General features: G+C 44.7%; 1 protein-coding gene across 1 annotated transcript in view; it reads left to right on the forward strand.

The window, feature by feature from the left end:
* hip1 (huntingtin interacting protein 1) overlaps window positions 1-5,588 on the forward strand; it is an 88,218-nt gene extending 82,630 nt beyond the window's left edge. Inside the window, exons 29-31 of the mRNA XM_063205439.1 lie at window positions 456-523; window positions 1,527-1,644; window positions 2,445-5,588. Of these exons, the coding sequence (XP_063061509.1) occupies window positions 456-523; window positions 1,527-1,644; window positions 2,445-2,455 (197 nt within the window). The 3' untranslated portion in view covers window positions 2,456-5,588. The remainder of the gene's footprint in view (window positions 1-455; window positions 524-1,526; window positions 1,645-2,444) is intronic.
* Window positions 5,589-17,500: the final 11,912 nt, after the last annotated feature.

Raw genomic sequence — 17,500 nt, forward strand, 5'->3', positions numbered from 1 at the left:
GCCAGCTTGAAGGTAAACTTTGTACTGCCATACCCAGAGAACAGTTAAAAGTACATGAGAAAGGTAAAACCCAATCATTTAACTGAGGGAGAGGTGTAAAATAAGCTTATATCCAAAAATGGGACAGTATCACTTTAAAGACTAGTCTTCTTTTTTTATCTTCCCCTTCCTCCTCCTGTATTCTTCCTCTCTTGCATTTTTTCATTTTCATTGTTGTCACATCTGAGATACACAGAGCTGTGCATAGTCTTATGTGTATATCTATGTGCAGACAAGACTGACCCTATAAATGGGTTATCAGTCATCTTAGCTACCGTCTCCCTCTTGTTTCCCCATTGTCTACATTTCTAGGGACTGCACTTTTAAAGAAGACCGCATCAATGGTTTATAATGTGCTGCTGTTTATGTCTGTGTTTTGTCCTGATTATGTTTTTGTTCAACTCTGTCCTCAACAGACACCATGGACTTCTCCAGCTCCAGTCTGACCCTCACGCAGATCAAGAGACAAGAGATGGACGCACAGGTGTGTGTGTGTGTGCGTGTGCGTGTGCGTGCGCGTGCGCGTGCGTGCGTGCGTCCGTGGGTGCCTGTGTGTGTGTGTGCGTGCATGTGGCGCAGTTGCAGAACTGTAATCTGCCCTTTAGCTTGTCTCGTGTGGTTCCCCCTCACTAATTGAAAACGGTTGGTGACCCTGGACACTGTGCTGCTGGCCCTTATGGACAATTCAGCCATGACTACATGAGTAACCATGTTCAATAGGCAGCCCAGTTTCAACCAGCAGCATAGTTGCAATACCTACTCTGGCCACCATCCTACACAGTACACCCAAACATCCTCTATTAAGAGTAAGATAACCCTAACTCTGCCCACCCAATGCAAAGGAGTGTGCTCAAATTTGGTCTCCTAAGGGGGAGCTGTCCTTCTTGTCTTTCTTTGGCATGTGGTGTCGGCTTGCACAAGATGTGCGCAAGATGTGCGCTACTGCCATCTACAGTGCCAAGGGAACTCCATTCATTCACAACCTGAAGACTCCAAAGGTCTCCTAATCAAAGGTCTCCTAAAGGGGAGTTCACCTGACATCACATGGATCCAGGAAATGCACGGCCTTGAAGTATATTACTCTAATACACCGGTTCCCAACCTTTTTCCCTTGCGCACCCCCTAAGCAAATGTTGCGTACATTTCAATGTGGTTCGCGCACCCCCTAAGCAAATGTTTTGGTGTACTTATGGCCACTCAAACATGGCTTCACTGCACAAATCATTGCAAAATATGCAGAGTAATTTAGGGAATCTTCATTTCCAATAGACTTGATGTTTCTTCAAGCATACAATTCACCATAAAATTTAAACTCTACTTAACTTTAATTAATGCTGTATAAAAACATACATTGCTCAATCCAGCTCGTGCACCCCGTTGTGGCAGGCCACGCACCCCCAGGGGAGCATGCACCCCAGTTTGGGAAACCCTGCTCTAATAGAAGATGTTTGGTACACCTCTAACCGTGCTCTTGTAATGCCCCCCAGGTGCTGGTCCTGGAGCTGGAGACGCGTCTGCAGAAGGAGAGGGAGCGGCTGGGGGAGCTGAGGAAGAAACACTACGAGCTGGCCGGAGTAGCGGAGGGATGGGGGGAGGGGGAGGAGGGTAGGTAGACACACACACATACTACACACATACTACACACACACACACATACACATGCAGACACACACGCACACACACACACACACATACACATGCAGACACACACGCACACACACACACACAAACACACACACAATATTCACAGTATTCACAGACAAAGCTGAGACACACAAGCACACTGTGTCTCTCTCTCTCTCACTCTCACACTATTTACTGATACATAAACATAAACATTGGCTAGACTCATTAGACACACAGACAGACAGGTGCGCACACATATGTGCAAGGGTGCAGACACACACACACACACACACACACACACACACACACACACACACACACACACACACACACACACACACACACACACACACACACACACTGGTGTGCGCGCGCGCACACACACACACACACACACACACACACACACACACACACACACACACACACACACACACACACACACAGAGAGAGAAAGAGAGAGAGACACACACACAGAGACACAAGACAGTAGAAGAGCACACAATGTTCCTCCCAACTGAAACCCCAGGTGTGTGCACGGGCACGTCTGTGTCTGCTACCGAGATTAAAAAAAGGTGTCTGGTGTTCTCATTACTATCTTAATGTTTAATCTCTCTCTATCTCTCTCTCTCTCTCTTTCTCTCTCTCTTTCTCTCTCTCTCTCTCTCTCTTTCTCTCTCTCTCTTTCTCTCTCTCTCTCTCTCTTTCTCTCTCTCTCTTTCTCTCTCTCTCTCTCTCTCTCTCTCTCTCTCTCTCTCTCTCTCTCTCTCTCTCAACAGGAACAGGTTGAGGCCTGCCACACAACAGCAGCTATTTCAAGGATGGACTTCTCTCTCTCTCTCCTCTTCTCCTCCCTTCTTTTTCCCTTTCTCTGTCTTTCTATCTCTCTCTCTGTTCATCTGTTCTGCTCACCCACTTTCCTCTCCTCTTCTGTTCACGCATCTCAACACCAGAAGTATTCTCCTCTTATCTTCACTTCCAGTCTTCTCATTGCAATGCAAAGCCAAATAAAACGGTGCTTTTTGGATACCACACAGACACACACACACACACACACACACACACACACACACACACACACACACACACACACACACACACACACACACACACACACACACACACACACACACACACAGGGCCGCCGACAACTTTCGCCGGGCCCGGGGCAAAGTCATCTGAAAGGGCCTCTACCCAATACATACAATGTATGTCCCTGGGCCCAGGACAACAAACCCATTTGTTCCCCCTTTGCCGGCGGGCCTGCACAAACACACACACACACACACGCACACACACACACACACACCCTTCTCCTTTCCCCTGCCGCCCAGGAGATGGGGCACTTCCATGAGGGAAGCAACAAAAGACGGCCAAGAGAGTAGTGGGCCGCGGCAGGACAGGACAGAACAGGAGCCCGCTCTACTCTAAACCGTCACGGGACACAGACTTCCAGACTACCAGAGACTGCGGGCTTGCTGAGTCGACACCTTATCTGTATTTATTCGAGGATTTCTTTTCTTCTTCTGCCCCTGATCCTCTGACGTGTGTTTGGAGGTCTTCAGTGTGAACCAATAATCTTCTAACCCCCACCCCCCAAGCACCTGTATTCCTTACCCAGGCCTAACAACGACCCCTCACCCCCTCAACTCTGACCTCTCTCGTGACCCCCAAACTACAGGCTCGTCCATCAGCGATGACTATATATGTCAGTCCGTCAGCGATGGCTGGCTGACGACACGGTGCACAAAGTTGGGGAGTCTACTCTACACTGAGACCCTGACGGATCCTCCATTTTGGATGCTACAGTACACACATAAAGTGCTTCACACAACGACAACCACAGCGGTTACCCCACGTCTGGTGTCTGTCTCTGTGTCCCCCTTTCTTACCGGACCCAGAAAAGGGAAAATACATTTTTTAAAAGAAAAAGGGGAACGAGAGGGTGCTGGAGAAGACCCATGGATGGTAGTCTCTCCCACCCCCAAGACTTATTACAATATTGCACTGTTTTTGTTTCTGCTCTTTTTACCGGGCTGAACCATTAGAAGCCTTCCCGATTCGGCTTTGCTACACATTGGACCATGCTCATTATTTCCGCAGACACACACACACACACACACACACACAACAGTGGCCTTGCTTTGGACTCTACGGACTCTGCAGACAGAGAGCAAGAGAGAGACATGAGCCAATGTGTTAGATGCATCCACGACGTGTCAGATGCCTCTGCAGTACACACACACACACACACACACACACACACACACACACACACACACACACACACACACACACACACACACACACACACACACACACACACACACACACACACACACACACACACACACACACACACACACACACGTGACCCACTATGGACTTCAGTTTACGGTCAGCTATGACGCGATGACCTAATGGACACGCATAGTCTCCTTGTGTTGGAGCTCTTGATTTGTCTGTCTTCTCTCTTTCTTTACTTCTCTCTCTCTCTCTCTCTCTGTCTCTGTCTCTCTCTCTTTCTCGCGTTCTCTCTCACACACATACACACACACACACACACACACTCTTCCTTTGTAATACATGTTATCTGTGTGTGCAATGATTGACTTAAAAAACTAACGTGACATGAGATGAGATGATCCATGCTACACAACACAACGCCAGGCTATGACTTTATATGAACAGATATCTTGGTTGGCTTTTATGTTTTTTTGTTCGTTTGTTTGTTTTGAAAAAAAAATATAGTGGTTCTTCTTCACTTCTACTCTTTCTTGACTTGGCTCTGGGATGACGTATTAGAGCCCTTTAACTACACTGTTCATTTTTCTCAGTCCACAATAATATGGCAGACTGGAGGTCACACGCATTTCCTCGAAAGGTTGAGGGGGGAGGAAGAAGTCCATGACTAAGCTAAGATATGACTGTTTGTTGATGACTTGTCATTTCTGTCTTGCCAGTATTGATGGGTGGACTGGGTAGGGGGGTCATGCAGTAGGCCTACTCACAGTCAAAGACGGGTTGCCTTAGTAACGGAAGAGCTTGGAGTGTGTTTCCCCAACACCACAATTGCTAACCAGTTAGCAGCATCGCTAACAACAACAACAGGCTCTTTTCCACTGCCGGTTTGCTGGTAGGTCTACAGCTCGATACAGCAGGACTCGGCCGCCACTTTTTGCTTTTCAATTGGGCACGACACGGCTCAATCGAAAAAACAAAAAAGTGACAGTAGAGTCGCGCTGTGTCGAGCTGTAGGCCTACCAGAAAACTGGCAGTGGAAAAGTGCCCTAAAGTAAGCTAAGGGCGTTAGCAACCATGGTGTTGGAAAAGCCCTCCTGGTTCACGGAAGACTGTTAATGTTGGGACAGAAGACTGTTAATGGGGATATGAAAGACTGATTGAATTCATGAATTGGAGGATATTTGATGTGCAGCAAGCAAGCAGGCACAAACTCCTGAAACATCCTTAGCAACACTAAGGGAAGTAGTTCATGGATTCAGTATATGAGGAATGTTTTATTTTCTTTTTAATTTGAGAGTGAGAGGAATAAAGAGCTGGCATCTGTCTTCTTCATAGCACTCTACTTCTAATTTTGCCTACAGACAACACACACACACACATACACACACACACACACACACACACACACACACACACACACACACACACACACACACACACACACACACACACACACACATACACACACTAGGGTTGCCAATGGAAAAAATCTGGGACGCTTCATTGAGGCAGGGGTCTGGGGTTCCTCCCCCAGAAAATGTACATGTAGATGTAATTTCCTGCATTTTAACATACTGTGTCCCGTTTCAGCTCAACATGGAGCCCGTACTTTTATCGCTAAACACGGGACGATTCCCCATTTTAAGGGACCATTGGTAACCCTAACACACACGCACACACACACACCACATTACACACACAGACGGACCATAACTGAATATTAGAACATACATTTGTGCCTTCCAGCGTGATAAAGGTCAACCGTCTCACATACTTAAATAATTTCAGTGAAGACTAGAAGTTGTAACTGAACAGTTAGACAACACCATATGCTTCATCCTTTATCTGTAAAAAATAAATAAAATAAAAATTAAATTAAAAAAGCTTTAACTCCGAATTGTAGCAGAGAAGCATATAGGCAGGTGGACCCTTCTCTTTTTTTCCTCCCCCTCTCTGCTTTTTTTTCACTTTCTTTTGTTTTCTTTGGAGCTTCCAGTCTGGCTTGTTAATTCCTCAGACCTGCATATGACGTTGAGGGACCTTTACAAGTGTGTTTGTGCGTGCGTGCGAGTGTAGGGGCAAAGTAATGCAGATTCCTCCATGCTTTCTCTGAATACTAAGCTTCTCACTGTTTTCAAAGCAATTCTTTCAGGGCCAAACAGCCTTCTTAGACCGTCACTGTCTGTCAGCACAACGCGACTCCAGCTATTGAGACGTGCCAATCCCAGCTTCAGAAAGATTGAACATGTTCACCACATACAGTTCATCTGTCTGACTGCGCTGATAACCCATTTTAGCCTAAGCCTTTTTTGGGAAAAGGTGCCCCCTGCCTATTAAAACACACAGAAAACATGCATTTTCCATTAATGTTCATTCAGCTCTAACATACCCACATTTTTAATAAAAAACACTCAAATCTCAAGAGCCTGAATGCAGCGTATATGTCGCTCCAGGCATCAATAGGTTAAGAGTCACTGGGACCTTTACGAATGTTCTCAATCGACTTCATCTTCCTATCTGATGGGTTGTGTGCTCATCAGGATCAACTAATGGTTGGATTGATGCATGTGGTGGGGTTCCTTAACTTCCTAAAGCTGGGATTCTGTAACTCTTTCGTCAATGCTTGCTGGAGTTGCCAGTCAACCCATACTAGGGTCATACTTACCTCAGCCAGACATGCCTCCGCCCTCAAGAAACATCCTTTAGACAGAGGGAGAGGTTCATACACACTCTTAAGCTTAAGCTAAAACCAGGATGTGGATTTTCTAATCAGCTGTTTGATGACTAACCTTGATAAGTTTTTAACCTGCAGTGAAGTGGTAACTCTCCTAGTTGATGGGTCATGTAGTTCATTGACCTAGAAATCAAAGCCAGAAGGCCCGTTTACTAGTTGATTTACTACTTTCTTGTAGTCTTATCATGTCCAGGTTGAGTGTCCAAACTTGCTTTGTAAAATACCCTCCCAGAAGTTTCACTAATGTTTTATTTGTGTCTAAAGGTCTGAGTTTAGGTGCGCTTTTGCATAATGGCCACCTGTGTGTGTGAGAGCGACTGAGTGAAACCAAGTGTTTTGAGCGATGAGTGAACTTTTTTAAGCTGTCTATCCGAATCCACGTGCCCTCTGTTTTTATGCACTGCTTTGGCTTTTTTTTTGTAAAGTTGTTGTGACACTGGGTATTTAATTCTGTTTTTAATTGTTTTTTTCTTCTTCTGTGTATGGTCACCTCACCTGTTTTTTTTTTTTTTAAATCTTGCCTGTTCTTCCACCTTTTGGCTCATCTGTAGTTTTCCTACCAGTTCAGCCAGCCAGCCAGCCTCTCAAACTGCCTCTCAGTTAGTCAAGAAGAATTATGAAATACTCACATGACAATTTCAAAAAAAAATGTGTCTTTATATGATGATATACTAAAAACAACTGTGTGTGGGTTTGTTTAATTTTTTCAGTTTTTAAATAAATATTTCAAGTCATTAATGAAATGTCCCTCTTCCCTCTGTGCTGTTCGTAAATGCTAGTGTAGAGCGAGTTCTAGATCTTTGAACCTCTAGAACCTGGAATCTGGGGTTCTAGAACCTCTCTGTGGAACCTAAAATGCAGAGTGCAGGCAAGGGCCCAATCTGTGAGTTTGCTACATGCGACACGTTATGAAAACCAAGCAATTTGGTGTAATAGAGTTGTCCACCACTGTCAGTCAGTAACAGTTTTGCCTAACAGCAATGGATTAAGGTGGAGGAATGGTTTGCAGTAGGATTAAACACTGTTTTAAAACAATGACCAAAGAACATTAATTGTATTACATAATTATTACATAATTTACTTGATAATTTGTGCACTCTGAACTGTAACCCCGAAGTGCTTTCCATTTTGGTGAATTTGCTCTCATCTGCATTCCCACGCTCTATCAACAGAGGTCAGCAGTCACCTCTCAGAGTAGTCTACTCAAACTGATTTGATGAGAATTTTCCTTCTACCAACTCATGTTGGGCCTTCACAAAATATATGATAGTAGTAGTAGTATAACGGCTCTGTATAGCTATTCATTCCACATTTACTATCCATATTAGAATTTGATCTTGTCAGCGTGTGTGAATGTAAGTGGCGTGTGTTCTAATTGAAGACATGGACACAAATAAACACTCACTGACTGACCACCATATCCTAAAGCAGAGGAGGCTCTGGCCAAACTGTTGCATGATCTGCCACTGTATAGTAACATAAACAACAGCAGGGATATAAGCAGGGGCATTGCCAGACCTATTTTGCAGGGGCATGTGCCTGGGTATTGATTTGCTGTGTCCCGGTATGAGTTTCACAAAAAACCCAACTACCTTGAAATTTAGCTCAAGTTTAGCACAGAATGCGCACAAAACAGCGCACATGCACTACTTGCAATAATGTAATTCATTTACAAGCTTTTTAAAAAAAAAAAAAAACTGCAAAACGAAAAACATTTTTTTGCTCGCACGTTTCGCGTGCTGACGTTACTGTATCTCTTGGTGCCCTACTGTGCCCAGGTATAACATTAGGTCAGCTGACGCCCCAGGATATACAGTGAGACACCAGGAATGAATGGTGCCGTGTAGCGTGTAGTAGACCTAACCAGTGGAATATAATCTGAAGCAAGTGGAGAGATTACGTGAAACCATAATCCAGGTCGAAAAAATATGACTATCGTCGCACCAGTGTTGTATATATGTTACCCTTCATAAGTCAAAGATCATGTGAGCCATAGTCCACATAGGCCTAATACTAATGCATTGTGATCTTGTTTTATTCCCCCCAGACTAACAGACTAAACATTTTCCTTTGGTCAAATGTAGGCTACCAGTACATCAATACGGACTGACACGTATATAGCCCGTGCCTCGTGATATCCTGACATGCACTATTAACCTAGCACCACTCATACAGGGCTAAGAGCATTAAGGATGAAAAAGAGTGCACGTGAGCGAGCGCATAGACCCACAAAAGCAATCAATGCAGCACAAGGTCATTACAATGGTTAGACTGCTGCAGTGTGCTTAAGGGCAAAGAGGCATGCACACATGGAAGTAAATAATATGGGCCTGAGCTGGCTTGTTTAATTGCATCAACATTGAGGTCTGCTTGAGAAACACAATGTCCATCTTTTGTGTTGTTGTTGTTGTTGTTGGGAGTAGTAGTGGTAGTAGTACTAGTAGTAGGCCTATCATATGGGCCTAACTCAAAAGATAATGCGGCACACAATAGAATGTTATGGATTTGTTTTCTCGCTCTCTGTCTCTCTGTGTGTCTCTTTCTCTCTCTGTGTGTGTCTCTCTCTCTCTCTCTCTCTCTCTCTCTCTCTCTCTCTCTCTCTCTCTCTCTCTCTCTCTCTCTCTCTCTCTCTACATCCCTCTCTCTCGTGATGACTTGTTTTGGTGTAAATCATACTGTTGTGTTGTACAGTATGTAAACCAGCAATAATACAGGCCGCGTGGCCTACAGCAAGCTATTTTCGCTCAGTACAGCCCCAACTTGCCAACATAGTATACAGTACTGCATACAGTACCGCGGGCCAGGCAGGACCACAGATGTGCAAACATTGCTTAATGTAGCCTGACAGGACTTATCTCTCGACCGGCCTTCCAAGTAGCCTATAGCAGTCAGTATAGGGCAGTCTTTTGCCTTAAAGAAAAGTTAAAAAAACAAACAAACAACGAAACCAGAGTGCCACAGTTTCCTCCTTTTTCTTCTTTTTTGAGATTTGTAGCCTATAGCTTTTATTTGTAGGTTATTTTCTGGCACAGAGTGTTCTAATAGAAACCTGCACCACTATGGTTTGGGTGTTTCGCAGTGCCAAGAGTTTCATTCTGGCCTATTCAGGGAAGTCGAAGGGAGTGGGGGCAGTCAGGGTACAAATGGATCAGTTGTCCATAGAAAAGGGGCCCACCATATGGGCTCCCTGTTTAATTGTACTGTATGTATCAACAGAGGGGGGCCATTAAGATGACTGTCTCGGCCCTGCTGTGGCCTAACGGTAGGTGCACAGGGTTACTATGCCGGTGACCCGAGTTCGATTCTGGCCCGGGTCATTTGCAGATCCTTTCTAGTCTCTCTCTTTCCAGTAGTTTCCTGTCTATCCTCCACTCTCCTGTCAGGATGGAATAAAGGCAAAAAAGGCATAAAAACATATTTAAAAAGTGACTTTGTCCCGGGCTCGGTTGACCAAAGCTGTGAGCGCCCCTGGGTCTATTCATCCTGTCATAGCAGGGGTGGCTCTCTGCTGGACCAGCCTCAGCTCTGCTCTGCTCTGCTCTGCTCTGCTCTGCTATGCTCTGCTCTGCTCTGCTCATCTTTATTTTTAGCATCTGGCTTGCAATCTGGGCTTGCTTCGGTTCAGGGCAGTTTCCAACAAGCAAAGGTGCGTGTGTGTGTGTGTCTGTGTGTGTGTGTGTGTGTGTGTGTGTGTGTGTGTGTGTGTGTGTGTGTGTGTGTGTGTGTGTGTGTGTGTGTGTGTGTGTGTGTGTGTGTGTGTGTGTCTGTGTGTGTCTGTGTCTGTGTGTGTGTGTGTGTTTGTGCGTGCGTGAGTGTGTGTGTGTGTGTATTTGAGGGTGCGCTTTCACATCTTACCACGAGGGGAAACACAACAACGGAAAGGGCTTTTTTTATAGGGGGGCGAAACCTTATGAATGTGTCCTCTGTTTAGGAAAATGGGTGGATGCAATGCGGCCGTCTGCCATAGAACAATAAACCATCTAAAACCTCACCGCCCGTTAAAATAGGGAGGCCTTTGATATTTGTTTGGCTTCTCTTCCACTCTCGCTCTCGCTCTCCCTGTCTCCAACCGCCAGATTTTTCTGCCAGCCATGCACTTTTCCCTCTCCGCCGCTGCAGTGGTGGTGGGCAGGGAAGCTGACAGGGGGAGACAAAGGGTTCACTTGTGCCAGGCCCAAGGAGAGAGGGGGCCCAGAATTCGATCCTCAATACGTTGTATGTAGAGAGACAGGTGTGAGGAGCCAGAGAGGCCTACAGTACAGTATGACTTTCTCCCCTCAAGCTTTATGCATTTCCAGGGATAAACAAACTAAGGAAGGAAAACACGACGGAGGAAGAGGCAACATCCTGTTCTGATTAGTAATAAACCGAGTGCATTTCCTAAAGAATTTTTGGAGTGTCTGTTTTTTGGGGGGGTTGGGGTTGGGGTGGAGGGGTTGCTAGACATGAACTTGCTCGCTTTGTACTCCTGTTTCCATAACGTCCTACTTTCTTTTTTTTTCTTTTTTTAAAAGATTTTAATTTGGTCTTTCAGACTTTATTATGGACAGGGCAGTACAAGAGGTAGACAGGAAGTGAATGGGTGGAGAGACAGGGAGGGGTCGGCAAAGGACCCAGGCCAGAACTAGAACCCGGGTCAGCCACATGGCAGGCGAGTGCCCTACCGGATGGCTACGGCAGGGCCATAACGTCCTACTTTCATCCATCTACCTAAGTGTAGCCTGATGTCAGGGGCTGTATACAGTCGTAGTTTTAAAGGAGAATTATAGGAGAATTGTTTCAGCACACAATTGAATTGCCTGAGCAATACAACTGCATGCTGAAATTGGCCAGAATCGGTAGTGACTTCGGCGGCAGATCATGAAATTCGCTGTAATTCTCCTTTAAGTTGAAGTGTGTGTCAGTGTTGCCAGATGTACGATTATTTGTACGATTGTTTTATATACCATAATTTGGTCCTCTGTATGATCAAAAACACCTGTTACAGTATGATAATTTTAGAGTTTCAGAAATCAAATGATGATTTTCACGTCTGGCAACACTGGTGTGTGTGGTCCTGAATGTGGGTGTTTTTGACAGTGCTGCCATCTCGCTCAGGCGATGTTGATGGTTGTCTGGTGATGTGTGGCTGTGAACTGGCCTGCCCTATGAGTCAGTCGAGGTCGTGAACTGCAGAGGAAGGGCCATGATGGGACGCAGAGGAGACAGCAATGGTGATGTCATCTAGATAGAAATCAACACATGATGCGACTGACCATCACCATCTTTATTTTATCGAAAAGCCCCTCAATGGCTTGTTAGTTTGTCTAGGCTGTAGCAGATAATACATCATAGTTAAGAGAATAACTAGGCCTACTGTTGCAAACAGATTGTTGAGTTGATGGAGAATGTTTCTGTGTTTGTTGTTTGTATTTGAGTGAGTGACTATGTTTACATGAGACATTTAATTCAGAATAAACACATTTTTGATTCTGAATAATGGTTAATTCCGCTTTGAAAACGTCACAATTCGCAATTCACAATTCGTAATTAAATGAAAGATCAAAGTAAACGGTTGTATCCTCCCTAGACCTAAAAGGGAAGTCGATACTGGAGAGAAAGAGATCCGTTGTCTCTGGCCCAAGGAGAGAAGGGGCCCACATTTTGGTTTTCATTACTGTATGTATTGGATGGGGGGCCCTTTCAGATGACTTTGCCCAAGGCCCGACAAACGCTGTGAGCGGCCCTGCCCTCATACTGCGTCAAAGAAAGTGTTGAGTTGATGAAGTGTGTCTCTTGTATGTTGTCATGTCTAGGCTGTAGCCTAAAATACACATGGTTTAGTATAACTCCTAATAGGTCCTATACTGTAACAAGGAAGCGTTGAGCTGATGAAGAGATAGTGTCTATGTTTGTGTGATACGTACATATGTGGGGAGAGAGAGAGACTGTGTGTGTGTGTGTGTGTGTGTGTGTGTGTGTGTGTGTGTGTGTGTGTGTGTGTGTGTGTGTGTGTGTGTGTGTGTGTGTGTGTGTGTGTGTGTGTGTGTGTGTGTGTGTGTGTGTGTGTGTGTGTGTGTGTAAGTGAGGACTGAGTGTGTCTGTGTGTGTGAGGAGAGAGTGAATGAGAAGAGAGGGTCAGTGTGTTTCCCAGCGAAGGCCAGACACCACATGACAGTCTCCCCTCTCCTCTCTTAACTCCTCTCTTTTCCTCTTCTCTCCCCTCTTTTCCTCTCCTCCCCTCCCATCTTCTCTGCTCTTCTCTCCTCTCCTCCTCTCTCATTTTTCTTCTCTTCTCTTCTCTTCTCTTCTCTTCTCTTCTCTTCTCTTCTCTTCTCTTCTCTTCTCTTCTCTTCTCTTCTCTCCTCCCCGCTCATCTCCTCTCCTCCCCTGCTCTCCCCTCCCTCCTCTATAACTGCTGCTACTGAGAGAGACAGGTGCCCAGTTGCTAGGAAACCCAGGCTGGAAGTGCAAAATAAAGTCATGTGTGACTGCAGACAGCGGGGTCGAGAGGGTTGCGGGGGTGTTTGGCTGGTAGGCACAGTCAGCAGGGGAAAAGAGAGAGAGAAATGAGAAAAGTGAAAAGAAATGATAGTAGCTATCACCTTTTTTTATTTTTCCACTCAATCGAGTTTAACTTGTCACATGATGCCTTTACCATGTTTTTTTTAAAGCTCATTTTACTGTTCTCTTAGCCTGACACTGTACAGCACTTTGGCAGATGGCAAAAAGCAAGAGCTGCTATCACCATTTAAGTGTTTTTCACACATCGTGTTGGTTACTCTTGACTGCCTATTCATACAAGTACGGACGGCTCAATAAGATTATTTGTATTTACTGATGCCCCAGTTTTCAAGTTGGACTTTGGTTTTCTTGTTACTTGATGAAAAGAACACCTCCCTTAGTTATTAAAATGATCCGTTTAACTCAGATTGAAAGAAGTGTGGTGTTTAAAGCCCAAGAGTATGCAGTCATCACCTAATGAGGATGTTGTGGAATTGTGTAATCAATGCACAGGGTTGGACTGGGGGAGAAATAGGGCCCAGCACCTGGGAGTGGGTGGCAACATTGCAAAATCTGACCCCACTAATCACTATTAGTGCTATTAATATGTTATTTCCTCGCAATTACCAAACTATTACCATAACAACATGGTATTCACTGCTTTTATCAGCAGCTATACATGGGTTTACAGTTTGTAACCAATACCTGGCTGCGTGACCCTGACCCTGGCTGCGCACTGTTCAACCTCTGATTGTTGGAAACGGTCAAAAAATGAGCTCACATGATTGAATGCTTAGCATCTTGCCCCTTCTCACAACATGAATGTTTGTGAACGAAAAACCTATGTATACGTTTTTTTGTTGTTGCTTTTTTTTGACCAGGGGTGAGGCCACGAGGGGGGAGGGGCAGTGGGGAGGCCCCAGTCATTGCAATGTCTCCACTGTATCATTTCTATGTATATGAGGTCAACAGTAAGTGCCAGAACTGTGCGTCTTATGGGATTTGGGTCCACTCCGAGCGGAAAGTTACAGGGAATTACACAACAGTAACATTGAACATTGAAGCTCTAAATACCAGATTCCGAGAGTAAAAATCCTTCGCGTGTACAAATCTTAAATTTGTTCCAGTTCTTTTCTGAACCAGCTGACAGTAATGACCTCACAAATTGGACGAGAAATCTTCAACTATTACGCAATCACTTGTATTACAGAACACTTCAGAATACTTCGTTCTCTGAAACTGGGACCACCTCCGCAGATTGTGAAGTCCTTATACCCTAATCCTCAGTTTCTGGATAAATTTAACAAGTCTGCTTGCCAAATCAGAGTCTGTTCTGCCGTTAGACCACCGCTACAGACCACAGAGATACACCGGCAACACCTGAGCATGTGATGCGTATTGGAACATCACAGTCACTTTTGTGGTGTTAATTCAACACTTAAAGAGTTAATTTAAGTCCAAATGATGTCAAATCAACTCTCTAAGTGTTACATGAACACTGCAGAATTTACTGTGAAACATGCCCCCTACTGTATGCATTCCTGGCAAGCACCTGGCTGTGGGGAAAATCTGTTCACCAAGCCTCCTGCATAATAACCACACCCACCCAGAGCAGCCTGATGCCTCCAGGCGGATGAGGTGTTAAGATGCAGTATTAAAATTACGATCTGCACACTTGATGCAGTAAACCACTCCCAAACGTTTTATTGATGCATTGTCCTTCAACAAAGCTGTATAAAATGTGTGAGTGTGTTTCAGTGTGCGGACCGTTGTTATTTATCAGTGTGCTTTATACTTGGCACTATTGCACTTTTAACCCCCCCCCACCCCCCCCACCCTCTCTCTCGCTCTTTCTCTCTCACACACATACACGCACGCACACACGCACACACACACACACACACACACACACAATCATACCCACAGTACAGGCGGACAACCCTGATTTCACTGCATGTTTTACTTTCAGTAATACTATGTATCTAACAAAACTTTGTGTCTTTGTATTATATTTCTTTTTAGTTTCATATTTTTTCTCCCTCCAGCACCTGCAGTGCACCCCTGTGAAGTCAGTGCCCACATTCTCTCTCTCTCTCTCTCTCTCTCTCTCTCTCTCTCTCTCTCCTTTGTAAGGGGCCTCTAGTCTCCCAGACAACTGGCACCCCTGCAGACTGGGCATGAGTCACCTGTGCCTCAGGCGTCACATTAATAAGAAGAAGCCATATGCTGTTATGTAGCCTGCCAGCCCACGCACCACATCTCAGGCCAGCCGATGGAGATGAGGAGGGGAAAGTCTTCTTCTTTGATGTCTGTCTGGTCAACAGTTTGCTGTTATGAAGTCATAAAATTGAGGCTCCTAACCAAGTTACCAAGATGGTCAGTTTAACCCCTTAGCACAGAGCCTATGTTTACAACCTTTCCTCATCAAAATTATAATGGCTCTTATTCTGTTACTTCAGGCTCTTGGTAATGTCAATAGCAATATTGTTATGATGTTTGTAGTTAAGTATTTTCAGCAAATAGTGAATAAGCCCGCCGGTGACCCCATCTGCCCAAAAAGTCTACGGGGGTGTTAGGACTGGTCTATTGACAAAGCTTCATTGACAACTGGAGGACACAAACATGTACCATTATAAAAGTTCATATGAAAACATGACATGACATAATTGTAGTAGGACTGATTACTATAATTCATTATTCTATGTAAACTGAATGATTGACTCATCTGTATTCCATATTGAAGAAAATCAATAACTCCAAACATATATTTTGGTTTGTTTTTTTATTTGATGAGGTTCCAATTGTACTGTCAACATCTCCTCTTCCTTTACAAAAGACACTAAAATTGAAACATTTTTCAAAGAGTAAAAAAGTAGCAAATATCATACACCCAGTGAGGGGCTCCGACACAGAAAGCATGGCAATATGCTAAAACAATAATCATAAATTAAAACAAGACAGTACACATAGCTATTTACATTTTTCATTGAACACAGAGGTCAATCAACATAAATTATAATGCTTTTTATTATATATAACGTGAATATATATATAATATTTATATATTATCATCTGTCATTTACAAAAAGCAAACAATGCAATTGTTTTTAAATTTATCTCAGAGAGAAAAAAAGGCTATCCAGAAGCTTGGCTCTCAGATGTTCCAACCAGAACGTCAGTAACTCTCTGCTCCCCCCCTTTTTGTACCATAAATCCAAAACATTAGTGGGATCTTCCTCTGTTGTTTTGGTCTGCTTATCCTAGACGGGTGAGTTCTTTGGTTGTGTTCGGTGGACTCTGATGAAGAGAGCACTACACTGGCGTGTCTCTGTTAACTGTCTGTTGCCTTTTTTATGTGTCGCTAAGGGACGCTCCAGCAAGAATAGCAGTGAATAGGTCAATAAAGGTTGGTAACAAGGGTTGGACTTGGTTGGTTGGTTGGTGTTGGTTACTATCCAGGGAGTGTTTTCAACAAAGTTAACATGGTGTTTGTAGAGAGAGGCAGTGTAACAGTTTACTAAGATCGTCAAGAGAGCGGTCAACCAAAGCTGCGGACTACAACAACGACGTTCCGACTTAACCTTCACCGTCGGTCCAGGCGTCTCCTGAAGACAACCCAAAAACAAAACAAAACAAAACAAAACAAGAAAACCAGCTACAGACTTAACGTTAACCACGGTAAACGGAAACAGTGGTCATGGGGGGTACGAGTACGAACCGCCACAACAGACCCAACTGGACGACAAGAGACAACAGATCTGGACACGACACCTAATAAAATAAATATACTCTTGATGACTGCACATAATAATAATCGTTTTACATGGCTGTTAAACTTGACATGAGGTCAAAAGGGCTGGTACCTGGTACCAATGGTAATAGCTATAAAGAGACTCTCAGAGATTTGGAGAGGAAACTGAAGGGTTAAACTCGAGAAAGGGGGTTCATCCGGAAGTTCCATCATCCTCTCTAAGACCACATTCCATTCCTGTCACCGTGCCGAGTGCCTACCTTCGTCATCCTCAACGGGTCGCGACGCAACAAAACACAACAAAACACGCGTTGCAGAGAGGCCAGCTGTCTACTACATTATGGCTCAATGAAATCCATATTTGGGGGGAATCTCTCTCTCTCTCTCTCTCTCTCTCTCTCTCTCTCTCTCTCTCTCTCTCTCTCTCTCTCTCTCATCGTTGTCATTCATGCCATCCAGTGGCGGAACAATTGCACACAGGCCCCAGGGCAAGACACTTATAGGGCCCCCCCATACAGCCTGCCAAGTCAGAATAGGGCCCCCGCCACCAATATAGGAGGCCCCTGGGCACCGGGGCAAATGCCCTGCTCGGCCCCCCCTATGCTACGCCCCTGATGCCATCC

This window comes from Engraulis encrasicolus, chromosome 8 (genome assembly GCF_034702125.1).
Source record: "Engraulis encrasicolus isolate BLACKSEA-1 chromosome 8, IST_EnEncr_1.0, whole genome shotgun sequence".
Lineage (NCBI taxonomy): Eukaryota > Metazoa > Chordata > Actinopteri > Clupeiformes > Engraulidae > Engraulis > Engraulis encrasicolus.